Below are 15,465 nucleotides of genomic sequence, written 5' to 3'. Positions count from 1 at the left end.
CTGTCGCCCAGCTAAGGCATATACACGGGGCTGAACAGCTCCTGAAGTGGATGCTCCCCCTCTACCTCTGCCTCTGCCTGCTGTAGTCTGAGGAGTCTGTGCTGTCGAGCGCACTGGAGAAGACCCCGCTGCTGAACCTGTGGGCTGAGTCCCCGCTCTATCTCTCGCTGAAGGGCAATCTCTCATCATATGACCAACCTGCCCGCAAGCATAACAAGTATCCGAACCCTGACGACACTGTCCGAAATGTAATTTGCCACACTGGCTACACCGCGGTACTGAAGGTATCCTCTGGCTAAAGTCTTCCCTAGACTGCGAATCTGAGGCCCTCGAACTCTGCCCCTGGCCTGACTGAAAAGAACGGTCAAATCTCCTATCCGAGAATCTGGGAGGTGCACTGGTCGCTGACTGACCTGAGTGCCTAGAATGCGTCTGTCTCGGTCCCCCTCGGTACTCACTGCTCTCTCCCCCATAGATCTAGCCCTCTTACCTTGTCTTCTGTCACCCTCACGATCACTTCTCTGCTGTCGTTGTCGTTCCTTGAGGTTCTGAGCATGGGCCTGTATCCGGGAAATATCCATCCCGTCTTGCAAAGAGGCTGTCAGGAAATCTCTAAACAAGTGTGGTCCTAAACCACTCACTAATCTATAGACTCGGTCTCCCATGTCAGCCACCATAGTCGGAGCATACCGGGCCAATGAGTTGAATTGCATACTATACTCTCGGACACTCATGCTTCCCTGTTTCAAATTCAAGAACTTGTCCGCTCTAGCTCGGCGGACTTCAGGTGGCAAGTAGTGACGAATAAAGGCATCTACAAACTCTTGCCACACGGGAGGTGGTGCATTCTCCCCTCTTGTTATCACCCAATTCTTATACCATAGTACCGCCACGTCGCGAAGTCTATATGAGGCCAACTCCACGGATTCGGTCTCAGAAGCATGCATAAGTTTCAGCGTCCGCAACATCTCATCGATAAAACCTTGTGGGTCCTCATCCGACTTCGACCCGAAAAATTCTGGAGGGTTTAGAGTAAGGAAATCACGGGCTCTCGTACTAGCTGAACGATCACTTGGGCCCGCATTCTGTCGTTGTGCCTGAGCGGCAACCAACTGTGTTAATAAATGTATGGCCTCGGACACATGTTGACCCGAAGCACCCGGTGGAGGAATCGGAGCTGAGGCTCCTCCCTGCTCTTCTACATTGGGCGCGGCCTCACTTTGCGATTCACTTTCCTCTACCTCCGCCGGAGGCTCCCTTTCTGCCCGCTTCTTCGTCGTAGCTTTTCCTTTCTGGGCATCTGTATCTTTTCCTTTCGGCGACATTTTTCTGAAACCATAACGCACTTTTAGGAAGAACATAATCCTAGACACGATCTCATGAGAAGAAAGATGGTTATTTTCCTAAATGCCCTGTAGCCTCTTGTTTATTAGCGTGGCGCGCAGCACACCATAAACAAGACTCTACTAGACACGGCCCGTAGACACTTCCTAGGACGATCTGCTCTGATACCACTTCTGTCACGACCCAGCTAGGGGCCGCGACGGGTACCCGGAGCAATTACCGAGCACCGCTTACTCTACTGCTTGTCTTGCTCATTTGATACTCTTTTATCAATTTTACATACCAATTGTAGGAAAATTATATTTAATTAAAACATAAATACTTTATATACATTTGCCTCTTGGCCATCAAAATAATACATACATATGAAAACATCTTGTGAGACCATCTAACCCACACTGCGTATCTACGAGCCTCTACTAACATAATGAATACATAGACGGAACAAGACTCCGTCATGCCCAAAATATGCATGTATGAATGTTCATCAAAAGAATAGCCATAAGCACCTCCGAACAATAGAGTGCTATCTATCTCTGACAGCTACTGAGGACCTAGGGCAAGCTCTCCTCCCTGTCTACCTATGGGCATGAACACAGGAGTCCGGAGCCAAAATGGGTTATTTTTACAGCAAAGAGCCCAAAATGGGCTGCTCTTTTTTTTTTATATACCACAATGGGTATTTCGTTGGTTATCCAACGAAATACCCAACATTTACTGTTCATGGCCGGAATAATTTCAACCAATTTTTTTTTTTGGTATTTCGTGATTCTACTAACGAAATAGCATTAAATTTTTTTTTTAATTTCGTTTTTGTATAAACGAAATAATTTTTTTTTATTTCGTTTATACAAAAACGAAATAGGAAAATATAATTTTATTTTTTTTGGTATTTCGTTTATATAAAAACGAAATAGGAAAATAATATTTTTTTTAATTTCTTTTATTGTATAAACGAAATAATTTTTTTTTAATTTCGTTTATACAAAAACGAAATAGGAAAATATATTTATTTTTTTTGTATTTCGTGATACTACTAACGAAATAGCATTAATGTTTTTTTTTTTTATTTGGTTCATAAAAAAAACGAAATAAAAAAAAATTGTCCTATTTCGTTGGTTTTTTTATCCTATTTCGTTGCCAACGAAATAGGAATTTTTTTTTATTTTTTTTAATTTCGTTTTTTGTATAAACGAAATAATTTTTTTTTATTTCGTTTATACAAAAACGAAATAGGAAAATATAATTTTTTTTTTTGTATTTCGTTTATATAAAAACGAAATAGGAATTTTTTATTTTTTTTTTGCATTTCGTTTATATTCATCGTATTCGATTATCTAAATCTCAAACTAACTAACTTCATTAATGTCTAAAAAACCTTTTTTCAGCGGATGGTTTTAAAAAAAAAACATAAAGGAGAGGGGAGTTGGACTACGACACTGTGAACTGTGGGGCTTGAACTACGACGCTCTCGGATGGGAGGGGGGAAATCGCTCACTCGATAATGAAGATGGACGAGATGGAGAGGAAGATGAGGATGAAGATGAATACGATAGCATTAGCGTCATTCCTGAGACTGACGAAGATTAGAATATTTACATTAATAAGATATCGTTTATATGTTTATATTTATAAGAACCTAAGTGGTCCCCAGCGGAGTCGCCAAGCTGTCATACCCCATTTTAACCGGAGTCAAAATAGTTTACAACATCCCGGTAATTCCGGGGTTAATTAAAGTTAAGGAGTCGTCACCTAATTATTTATGGTGAATTAGGACACCTAAAGTTCGTTAAAGTTATTATCTAAAGTTAACCTGTTTTAAAGTCTACGAAACCAAAATCTAGGTAAGGGTTCAACTAACTTAAAGGGAAGGTATTAGGCACCCTTTAGGATCCATTAACAATGGTTAACCGACCGGACTTACAATTAATTAGGCTAAGTATAAATATAATATTATAGAAAAGAAAATAGCTTTGTAAGTATTATCAGGATTTCAAAATGGAAAATATAAGGCTACTATTTAAATTAGAATAAGATAGTAGTTTATAAAAAATAAAAATAAAATAGAAGACTTTAGCCATATTAAAAAAAATGTGCTGGATTAATCAATACCTTAATAGGAATTCAATGATCGATTATTAACTCATCTTTTAACTGCTTAGCATGTTAAGTAACAAATAATATCAAGAAGACAATAAATATATTAATTTCCTATTATTATGTGAAACGTTATCTAAAAATATAACTACCTCTTTTATGAAAATTGAGCCTTGTTTGGAAAAATAAAGATATGCATTAAGCTTGGAAAAAGATTCATCACTATTAGAAATGGTCATTTATTGCCTTTAAACAGAATAAACCATAAAACTAAAAAAGGGTTTATAAAATAATGCTAGGACTCTGATTTGAGGTATGTGAATGGTTTTGAAATCGGACTCAATTCTTAGCAAGCATGATTGGTTTAATCCTAAATCTACAAGTTAGACGCATGCTAATCTTAAACCCATTATATCATATACCAAGAATATCAAACACACACCAAACGAAATCATTCAAAACACACATTCAAACAAAATAATAAACGGAGTAAAGAGTTGAAAATTTAAAAAAAGAAAAGGGAATCGCCATGGGCGAGCCTCAAGCGAATTTCATTATTTTCTTGCTGTGGGATGAAATTAAGGAATAAGGAACGTGTCGACTCCATGCACGGGTAATGTATTAATGTCGAGTCTCAATTTGAAACTCCATTTTGGGCGAGTCCCGAATTAAGACTCCATTTGCTCCAATGTGTACATGTAAAAGGAAAATATAATAAGGATTAGAGTCGTACGTAACTGTTAAATAAGGCAAAAAAAAAAACATATATGATGTTAAATTTCCAAATACACATGTTGATAGTAGGCATAAAGAAAGTCGCAGCAAATCTTGAAAATCAGTTGGACACCTCATTTTATGTTAAAGTTTAAAATCTATAAGATCCAATAGCATTTTTTGCTTTGTAAAAGGATTAGCGTATTGCCAGCAAAACTTGGACTCAATTATTAAAGATAGACAGTCAACAAACCCAACATAAAGATAAAAGTAGTGCTAGACATTTAGAGATCAAAAAGTTTGCATTAGTAATATATATGCTTCATCGGTATTACACTGATTGATGTTTTAACTATTCTTCTTAATTAATACTCCAAGTAGCAAAGTATCAATTTTTCTTTTTTATGATTCCTGAAATAACAAAACTAATAGTACGCCTAAAGAACATATCAAAGCATGGATTCATCCAGATTCCAAAAGATAAGAAGGAAGTGAACAAAAGAAAAAAAAACAAAAGTCACTGACCTTTTGGTGGTACAGTGAACGGGACGTCAGGGTCTCAGATCTACTCTCCTTAAGCAAAATAGAAATGGACAGAGATTGAAAAATATCAAAATGTTAGAATTTTCTTTGAGCAAAAGCAGAAAATAGCTCAAATGAGAGGGTTTTCCGTCCTTCCCTCCTTTTTGGCTGAAGAGTTAAAGATGTATTTATAGGAGTAGAAAACTAGAATTTGTGATTTTGGGCCGAATTTGAATCTTCGTTTTTTTCAAAATGAACCGTTGAAATCGAGCAATGTGCACGTGATTTGAAAAAAGAAATGGAGCATTTTCAACCTGTCATTGTTGAAGAAAAATGGAGTTTTGTTCACAAGAGAAAGAGATGAGAGAGAGAGAGAGAGTGCGACTGAAGGAGAAAAGAGCGAGAAAGAGAAGTGCAAAGCTGTTCTTATGACCAACACATGAGCAAAAGCCGGCCTAGTCCCTATACAAACTACTCCGTAATCAACAAAATAACCCTGTTATATTACTCTTTCATCAAAAACATAATACCCCACGGTCTACCCAACTTTTCTCCCTTAATCTTACGTGAGGGTCCATCTTCCACCTCACTAATCAATTCAATTATATCAAGATATCAAAGTTACGTAATCTCCAATCTCCAATGTTTTCCCATCAAGTTGCCTTGTTCATCTTGGAATCTTCACTAGTTCTTTATACCAAACAAATCTAATTAGATAAGTACAAAATCCTCGTTTTTGGGGTAGATAGCATTATCAAGAATTTTCCCCTTGTAAAATAATATTTCGACGAAATAAAAATTATAACACGTCGTTTTAAAATACGAGCTTCAAAATGAGTCCAATATTGATATGCTTCCGAACAATATTTAAAAATATGAAAAAGAAATGCGGTCAAAATGAGGCATAATTCATACGTCATTTTAATTAATAATTGTTCCGAGTTAGACGGGGCGGGATACGTATCTTCTTTCCGAATCACGTTTGTAAAAGTAAATAACTCGTAATTTCTTGTAATTGTTAATTAATTTTGAAAAATAATAATTAAACATCAATTTTTCCAATTTTCTCATGATTTTAATTTATTTATTTATTAAGGGCATCCTTACTCCGTCTTGACTCGAAAAATTTAAAAAAAAAATAAAAGACGCGGTTTATGAGGTGAAAATTGGGTGTCAACAGATGCCCCTTTGTAGTTCGAGGAAGGCAGGGCCATTCTCGAGCTGCGAATTTGACAAACCTAATTTTCACCGAATAAAAGAAATTACGGCCTTCTTTTATGCAAAATTTCAAATGTATGTAGTTCAAAAGAAGCGGATTGCTACCGGCGCTACACGTTTTGCCCCAGTGTCGAATTATGGTGATATCGGATATAGAACGGGATATAAGATTGTGAAAAGAGTTGATTGAGTAGAGTTTTAGCGGTGGATATGAAGGAAAAATTTGGGATAACATACGTATCACATGTTTGTGGACATAGGCGCAGTTAAGTTCTAGAGTAGATCCGTGACCGTTGCTTGTGAGTTTGATATTCCTCTTCAGCATGTTTGCCCCAGTTCACTGCGTGAGATAAAGTTCCACGTTGCGCTGCATCTATGTATGTACATTGTACTTTCTGTCAAAACTGAAATTCATGTCAAAATCAGTAATAAAGTCTGGGATAAAGTTGAAAGTGCAAAACTTGTAAAAATGATAATAAACATGAGTGTGAGGATGAAGCCGTGCGGCTTATAATGAGGCAGTGTGGCCAAATGTTGTCTCTGGTTGTCTTCAGGGACTTGAATGAATGTGTGATGTGTATGCCGAGGATGTAATGATATCTCCAGGTGTATTTGGAGATTTTAATGATAGTAATAAGGCCTCCGGCTGTCTTCCAGGACTTGATGATAAATGATGTCTGTGGAATTTAAGGTAAAGTCGTTAAAGTAGGTAAAGTGGATGATAAAGTAAAGTAATAAAATAGAGAGTAAAGTAAAAGTATAGTCGTTTGGTTTATGAAAATGAGGTTGTATAGCCATATAATGTGTCCAGTTGCTTTCCGGGACTTGATGAAGATTCCCGTAAAGTCCGGGGTAAAGTCGTAAAGTAGGATGATGTCTCCGGTTGTCTTCGGAGGCTTTGATGCAGATTCCCGTAACGTCCGGGGTAAAGTCGTAAAGTAGGATGATGTCTCCTATTGTCTTCGGAGGCTTTGATGCAGATTCCCGTAAAGTTCGGGGTAAGGTCGTAAAGTGGATGATGTCTCCGGTTGTCTTCGGAGGCTTAATGATAATTCCTGAAAGTTCAGGGTAAAGTCGTTAAAGTTGGTAAAGTGAATGATAAAGTAGAGAGTAAAGTCATAGTGTAGCCGTCTGGCTTATGCATATGAGGTTGTATAGCCGAATGATGCCCCCGGTTGTCTTCGGAGACTTGATGAAGATTCCCGTAAAGTCCAGGGTAAAGTCGTAAAGTGGATGATGTCTCCGGTTGTCTTCGGAGACTTAATGATAATTCCTGTAAAGTTCAGGATAAATTCGTTAAAGTTGGTAAAGTAAATGATAAAGTAATTGGTAAAGTAACGTGATGGTGTAGCCATTTGGCTAATGCGGAAGAGGCTGAATAGCCAAATGATGCCTCCGGTTGTCTTCGGAGACTTAATGTTGATTCCTGTAAAGTTCAGGGTAAAGTCGTTAAAGTAGGTAAAGTGAATGATAAAAATAATTGATAAAGTATGGCGTGAAGTGATAGCATAGCCGTTTGGCTGATGATGTTGACGGTGTCGTGACAGCCAAATTTATGACGTCTTTGGTGTAATCCTGATTTAATTCGCCTTCAGTCTCGACAACCTACAAAATAGGTATACTTGTCAATAAAGTCATAAAGTTATTGTGATAAAAATAAAATTAGAGATAAAGTTGGAAATAAAGCCATTTGGCTTTTAAGGCGAGGCCATAATGGGCCAAATGATGCCTTTTCGGCTGTGATTGATAGACTTGATTGTTGATCTCGCGATTTTAGGTGCCTGCACTCAAAGAAAGATTCTTAGTTTGGGAGGGGGAAGTTGATTCGTGTTGACTCGAAGCTTGACGTTGTTGGCGCTCCATTCGTCTTGTTTGTTTGGATCTTGTGAGCTCCGTTCAGGCCTCGGTAGATGAACAGTATTGAAATAATTGAAAGAAAGTATTTCATTTGAAAGGTAGGTATGTAAGTATATGTATAAGGAAATGTAATTATATGTATATAAGTTATGAAATATATATATATATATATATATATATATATATATATATATATATATATGTAAATGTATGTATGTAAGGAAAGATATATGTAAATATATGTATGTAAGTTGTAAAATATTTCTGCCAACTTCAGATTGTGACACTTCTGAAACAATTGAAAAGTCATTTGTCTATACTATTTCCTGTCTGATAGCCTTAACCTTGTCGATGTCCAATCGTTTTCTCGTCTATATCTTTCAAAATATGCCCCAGTTTAGGCTCAGAAGGGTATACTAGACTTATGTTGTGGTGTGACCGAACCTTATATAGGTTGCCTACGTATCCCTCCAAGGGAATCAGGTCAGAACGTAGTTCGTAAGACACATAGAAATGTTTTGAATTTCCTGATAAAGGAACCGAACCCGATGTGGATTGCCTACGTATCCCACCAAGGGAACCAGGTCAGCGTAGTTCTGTTTTGTAAATGGGAAAAGGTTTGTTGGATTTCTAACTAAATACGACTGTCCGTATGTTGATAGTCTACGAATCCCGCCGAGGGAATCAGGCCATGTATAGTTCCCCTTGTATAAGGGTTTTTGGATTTTCTGTTATAATACAACCGAACCCTATGTGGGCTGTCTACGTATCCCACCACGGGAATCAAGTCAGCGTAGTTCATACGGATTGTTAAAGGAAAGGTTGCAAACTAGGCTGTCTAACCTAATGTCGTCCTTGATTTCTTCTTGACTGATAGCTTTCATGCTTGTGTTATTGTCTATCGGCTATTTCAATTTCTTCTGAGTGGGATCTTGTCTTGTCCTCTTGTTTTTCTTTGTTACTCTCTCAGGATGTATGTTTCCTTCATCTTATGTCACAATCATAGAGTTGGCAGATTTGATAAATAAAGTAAAAAAAAACAGCAATAATAGACGTTTAAGGAAAATCAGAAATACATTCATAGATTTCGCAATTAAGCTTCCAAAAGATGAAGCAAAGCAACAAAGGTTTTGCGCGTGATTCAAGCCGCAATTTAAAAAACAAGTCTACTACATGTTCAAACTACCAAGACTCCCGGCGAATCAGGGACGGAGTACAAGTCCAATTCTTCAGAGTCTCTCCTAGTTCGGTACCCTGTATGGTCGATGTCTCGGTATTGTGAGTAGGTGTAGCAGTAATCTTCATGTGCGTTTGTCTTTGGATTGTTCCCACGGGAGCGACAAAAGTTGATGACATGCCCCTTTCCACCTTTCCAATCGACGCACTAGCTTCTTTCAAATCTTGGCATCTTCGTGAGCAGGTAAAGGATTGTTGTCCACATTGGGCCGAGCTCCAGTGAGCTGGATTGCTCCTTCCTTAATCAAGGCTTCGATTTTGTTTTTAAGCCCATAGCAATCTTCAGTGTCGTGCTCAGCAACTCCAGAATGATATGCACAACGCTTGGAGCCATCAAACCATCTTGGAATAGGATCGGGAATTTTCCCTTCGATCGGTTGTATCACGCCTGCTGCTTTCATTCTTTCAAACAATTGAGCCAAGGGTTCAGCGAACCGAGTGTAATTACGGGTGTTTTTGGTGTCAGGGTTTGGACGAGCTTTAGGTGTGGCATGTGGTCGATTTTGGTAAGTTGGAGCTTGGACGGGTTGATATGGACGTGGGTTTTGATGTGGAGGTGCTCGGGGTAGATAGTAATTTTCTTGGGCGTTGTAGACAGGGTAAGGAGACAGTGGAGCTTGGTAGGGTTCAGTGTAGTGGTAAGGGTAGAAAGGTTGTTGTGGATGGTTAAAGTATGTAATGGCTTGGCTCGGCTTATGCCCTTGGATGTTCATGACTGCAGCGACATCTTCCTTCTTCTTTTTAACCCCGCTGATAGAACCAGATTGAATAGCTTTGTTTACTGCTTGCAAAGCAGTAAGATCCTGAATTTTTCCTGATTTGATTCCTTCTTCTAAGGCTTCTCCCATTCGGACAACTTCTGTGAATTTTTGTCCCATCATACCTATCATTTTCTCATAAAATACGCCAACCTGGCATTCAATGAAGGTAGCAGTCATTTCTCTATCATTCATCGGAGGTTGAACCCTGGCTGCTTCTGACCTCCAACGCAGTTCATATTCACGGAATGACTCAGTTGACTTTTTAGTTAACTTAGTAGTCATGTAGACTCTATCTGGTGTGATATCAGTGTTGAAACTGAATCGATCCATGAAGTTTTGTGCCATATCGCTACAACCACGCCATTTATGGACGTCTTGTTGTGTATACCAAGTAAGAGCCTCACCAGATAAGCTTCTTATGAAGAGCTTCATCCTTATGTTCTGGTCTCTACCCACTCCAACCAGTTTGTCACAATAAGCCCTTAAGTGTGTATGAGGGTCGCCTGTTCCATTAAATGTATCGAATTTTGGAGGTTTGTAGCCTACGGGCAAATCAACGTTAGGCTGGACACACAGATCTTCGTATTCTACACTCTTGCTTCCCCTAGCAACTTGAAGGTTTCTCATTGCTTCTTTGAGACTGTGAATTTCTTTTAGCAACATATCGCCTGCCCTTGCTTTTGCTTCTTTTTCCATTTCCTCGTATTGATCCACCTCGGGTTGGAACCTCACCGTTACTGGGTTGGTAAAGGCTTGTGTTTCTGCGGCATATACCGGAGGAACATATTGTGCATTAGGAGTGACAAAATGTCCCCCTTGTATATGCTGGGTTGGATAAGTTTGGATGGTGGGAGTGTTTTGGACTGGAGGTGGTGTGTTATAGGTGGTGTTCGTAGGTGGTTGGGTTGGTGGGTTTAGAGGAGTAGTTGTAGGTGGCAGATTAGTGTTGGTGGGAAAAGGAATGTAAGGAGTATGAATTTGTGATTGATTTGGTGGATTGACGGATGGTGGATTTGGAGTAGCATAGGTAGTGTAAGTGTGTGGTTGACTTTGTGGAGGAGTATAGACGGATGAGGGATTTGGTGGATTTGCGAGGGTGATTGGAGGGAAGTTGTTGTTGGTAGGTGCATTATTTTGTGGGGGAAAATGTTCAGGAACTGGAGATTCAAGTGATGGAAAACGAGGTGAATTTGGTGCGACAGTTCTGGGTTCAGGAGGCGAACTTTGGAGTGTGATGGATAAATTGGTCAAGTCCCTAACCCGATTCAGTTCTCCACGTAGATCCTCAATTTCTTGAGTCAGGCGGGCGATATGTTCATCACGTTGAATAGTAGTTCCGTGTTCAGAAGTCTCGGGGGGATCACTAGGAATCACGATGTTTTCCAAACCAGTTGAAATAGATGCGGCCAGATTAGACATAATAACTTTATTTCCTTGAACAGCCCAACTACGTTCAGGTAACGATGACGTCTTTGACCTTGTGAGGTAAGGATGGTCGGCCATCGAGTGTCAACACGAATCAACTCTTTGGGAATAAAAAGAAACATAAAGTGCAAATGATGTCAGTCGTATTAACATATCTAGGTAAAGTCATGATCACGTAAAGTCATAAAGTTAAACAAGTTGTCAAACAAATGTACACGAGTATATCAAACAATAGCGCGTCCTAATATGCATGTGACCTCTTTGTGCCGGAGGTAGGCCTAACGTTTGTTTGAAGGGTAAAGTGTGTCATAATACGTCATCCCATTGCTTTTGATTAATTAAACAGATTCTATTTCCCCAAAATAAAGTACAAAAGTAGTGTAATATTTATTACATGTCAAATGATTACAACATAAAGTGTTTCCTAATCTAAGTAAAGTAAATACAAGTTCCTATGTCTAAATTTCAACTCCGTTTTGTGATGTCAATGATCTTCGTCATTCATTGTACTCCAATGCAAATCCATACCTGTCATAGAAACGTTAGTCATTCCCTCCCTCCTAAAGTTTAATTAATTAGGGAAAATAGTCAATATTTAGGCACAATTATCCTTCAAACATGCACATAAAGTATGATTAGTGTCACTCGGGGTCGTGAACCCGCTTGGACGTTTAGGTAAAGTCATCTAATGGGCTTAATACACCAAGGGTATTAAACCTCCTAAGTCATGAAATGTATGCTCCTAATGAAGGGTGTTGGTTTAGCTCTATCTTAGGCTGACTAAGAGTTGGCTTCTTATGACACAAGGTTCCCCCAAACGGACAACTTGGGAGTGGAAAGTCCGTGGCTGTCGACTGCACCGCCGATCGACTAAATCCACAAGATCAATCCAACTAAGGGTGATTAAGTAGTGTACGGCCGCGACGCGAAACTGCTTTAAGTGTGTGAATTTGTGTGAATTTTCCAGGAGTGGAGGAAGTATAAACGGAATGACAATTTATCAAAGCAGTAACTTAAACAGTTTATATCAAACAAACAATTAATAGCATGTAAGCAGTTTATAACCAATAAAGTAATTAAAACAAGCACACAAAGCCTAATTAAAACTAAGTCCGTTATGGTTAGAACCTAAGTGGTCCCCAGCGGAGTCGCCAAGCTGTCATACCCCATTTTAACCGGAGTCAAAATAGTTTACAACATCCCGGTAATTCCGGGGTTAATTAAAGTTAAGGAGTCGCCACCTAATTATTTATGGTGAATTAGGACACCTAAAGTTCGTTAAAGTTATTATCTAAAGTTAACTCTGTTTTAAAGTCTACGAAACCAAAATCTAGGTAAGGGTTCAACTAACTTAAAGGGAAGGTATTAGGCACCCTTTAGGATCCATTAACAATGGTTAACCGACCGGACTTACAATTAATTAGGCTAAGTATAAATATAATATTATAGAAAAGAAAATAGCTTTGTAAGTATTATCAGGATTTCAAAATGGAAAATATAAGGCTACTATTTAAATTAGAATAAGATATTAGTTTATAAAAAATAAAAATAAAATAGAAGACTTTAGCCATATCAAAAAAATGTGCTGGATTAATCAATACCTTAATAGGAATTCAATGATCGATTATTAACTCATCTTTTAACTGCTTAGCTTGTTAAGTAACAAATAATATCAAGAAGACAATAAATATATTAATTTCCTATTATTATGTAAAAAGTTATCTAAAAATATAACTACCTCTTTTATGAAAATTGAGCCTTGTTTGGAAAAATAAAGATATGCATTAAGCTTGGAAAAAGATTCATCACTAGTAGAAATGGTCATTTATTGCCTTTAAACAGAATAAACCATAAAACTAAAAAAGGGTTTATAAAATAATGCTAGGACTCTGATTTGAGGTATGTGAATGGTTTTGAAATCGGACTCAATTCTTAGCAAGCATGATCGGTTTAATCCTAAATCTACAAGTTAGACGCATGCTAATCCTAAACCCATTATATCATATACCAAGAATATCAAACACACACCAAACGAAATCATTCAAAACACACATTCAAACAAAATAATAAACGGAGTAAAGAGTTGAAAATTTAAAAAAAGAAAAGGGAATCGCCATGGGCGAGCCTCAAGCGAATTTCATTGTTTTCTTGCTGTGGGATGAAATTAAGGAATAAGGAACGTGTCGACTCCATGCACGGGTAATGTATTAATGTCGAGTCTCAATTTGAAACTCCGTTTTGGGCGAGTCCCGAATTAAGACTCCATTTGCTCCAATGTGTACATGTAAAAGGAAAATATAATAAGGATTAGAGTCGTACATAACTGTTAAATAAGGCAAAAAAACATATATGATGTTAAATTTCCAAATACACATGTTGATAGTAGGCATAAAGAAAGTAGCAGCAAATCTTGAAAATCAGTCGGACACCTCATTTTATGTTAAAGTTTAAAATCTATAAGATCCAATAGCATTTTTTGCTTTGTAAAAGGCGTAGCTTATTGCCAGCAAAACTTGGACTCAATTATTAAAGATAGACAGTCAACAAACCCAACATAAAGATAAAAGTAGTGCTAGACATTTAGAGATCAAAAAGTTTGCATTAGTAATATATATGCTTCATCGGTATTACAGTGATTGATGTTTTAACTATTCTTCTTAATTAATACTCCAAGTAGCAAAGTATCAATTTTTCTTTTTTATGATTCCTGAAATAACAAAACTAATAGTACGCCTAAAGAACATATCAAAGCATGGATTCATCCAGATTCCAAAAGATAAGAAGGAAGTGAACAAAAGAAAAAAAAACAAAAGTCACTGACCTTTTGGTGATACAGTGAACGGGATGTCAGGGTCTCAGATCTACTCTCCTTAAGCAAAATAGAAATGGACAGAGATTGAAAAATATCAAAATGTTAGAGTTTTCTTTGAGCAAAAGCAGAAAATAGCTCAAATGAGAGGGTTTTCCGTCCTTCCCTCCTTTTTGGCTGAAGAGTTAAAGATGTATTTATAGGAGTAGAAAACTAGAATTTGTGATTTTGGGCCAGATTTGAATCTTCGTTTTTTTCAAAATGAACCGTTGAAATCGAGCAATGTTCACGTGATTTGAAAAAAGAAATGGAGCATTTTCAACCTGCCGTTGTTGAAGAAAAATGGAGTTTTGTTCACAAGAGAAATAGATGAGAGAGAGAGAGAGAGAGTGCGGCTGAAGGAGAAAAGAGCGAGAAAGAGAAGTGCAAAGCTGTTCTTATGACCAACACATGAGCAAAAGCCAGCCTAGTCCCTATACAAACTACTTCGTAACCAACAAAATAACCCTGTTATATTACCCTTTCATCAAAAACATAATACCCCACGGTCTACCCAACTTTTCTCCCTTATTCTTACGAAGGGTCCATCTTCCACCTGACTAATCAATTCAATTATATCAAGATATCAAAGTTACGTAATCTCCAATGTTTTCCCATCAAGTTGCCTTGTTCAACTTGGAATCTTCACTAGTTCTTTATACCAAACAAATCTAATTAGATAAGTACAAAATCCTTGTTTTTGGGGTAGATATCATTATCAAGAATTTTCCCCTTGTAAAATAATATTTCGACGAAATAAAAATTATAACACGTCGTTTTAAAATACGAGCTTCAAAATGAGTCCAATATTAATATGCTTCCGAACAATATTTAAAAATATGAAAAAGAAATGCGGTCAAAATGAGGCATAATTCATACGTCATTTTAATTAATAATTTTTTCGAGTTAGACGGGGCGGGATACGTATCTTCTTTCCGAATCACGTTTGTAAAAGTAAATAACTCGTAATTTCTTGTAATTGTTAATTAATTTTGAAAAATAATAATTAAACATCAATTTTTTCAATTTTCTCATGATTTTAATTTTTAAATTTTTTTTTAAGGGAATCCTTACTCCGTCTTGACTCGAAAAATTTTAAAAAAATAAAAGACGCGGTTTATGAGGTGAAAATTGGGTGTCAACACCCCTAATTTTGCATACCATTGTCTTGAGGCTTGTCTCAATCCATACAATGATTTGTTTAGTTAGCAAACTAAGTTAGGATTAGAAGATCCATACCCGGAGGAAATTTCATAGACACCTCTTCTTGCAATTCACCATGCAAGAAGGCATTATTGACATCTAGTTGAGATATATTCCAACCTTTCTTGACTGCTACTGCAAGTAAGAATCTTATTGTTGTCATTTTGACAACAGGAGAATACGTTTCATTGAAGTCGATGCCTTCTCTTTGGATGTCTCCCCTTACCACCAATCTTGCCT

At 37.5% G+C, this 15,465-nt stretch overlaps 2 protein-coding genes across 2 annotated transcripts in view; both read right to left on the bottom strand.

Annotated features, from left to right (window-relative positions):
* Positions 1-15,465, bottom strand: part of LOC132618863 (transmembrane emp24 domain-containing protein p24delta7-like) — a 50,787-nt gene that overhangs the window by 9,805 nt on the left and 25,517 nt on the right. The gene's annotated exons all lie outside the window — the stretch shown is intronic.
* LOC132617229 (uncharacterized) lies at positions 8,819-14,633 on the bottom strand. Its single transcript, XM_060332188.1, has 2 exons — positions 13,996-14,633; positions 8,819-11,702 (listed from the first exon to the last, which is right to left on the bottom strand). The coding sequence occupies exon 2, from the start codon at positions 11,250-11,252 to the stop codon at positions 9,147-9,149; it is 2,106 nt and encodes a 701-aa protein (XP_060188171.1). The 5' UTR covers positions 11,253-11,702; positions 13,996-14,633; the 3' UTR covers positions 8,819-9,146.

Source organism: Lycium barbarum, chromosome 11 (genome assembly GCF_019175385.1).
Source record: "Lycium barbarum isolate Lr01 chromosome 11, ASM1917538v2, whole genome shotgun sequence".
NCBI lineage: Eukaryota > Viridiplantae > Streptophyta > Magnoliopsida > Solanales > Solanaceae > Lycium > Lycium barbarum.
Note: the sequence above shows the minus strand (reverse complement) of the source record. Positions and strands in the feature narration are given on the sequence as shown.

Coding starts and splice junctions, on each gene's coding strand:
- LOC132617229 (XM_060332188.1), bottom strand. CDS start 11,252: ATGGCCGACCATCCTTACCTCACAAGGTCAAAGACGTCATCGTTACCT.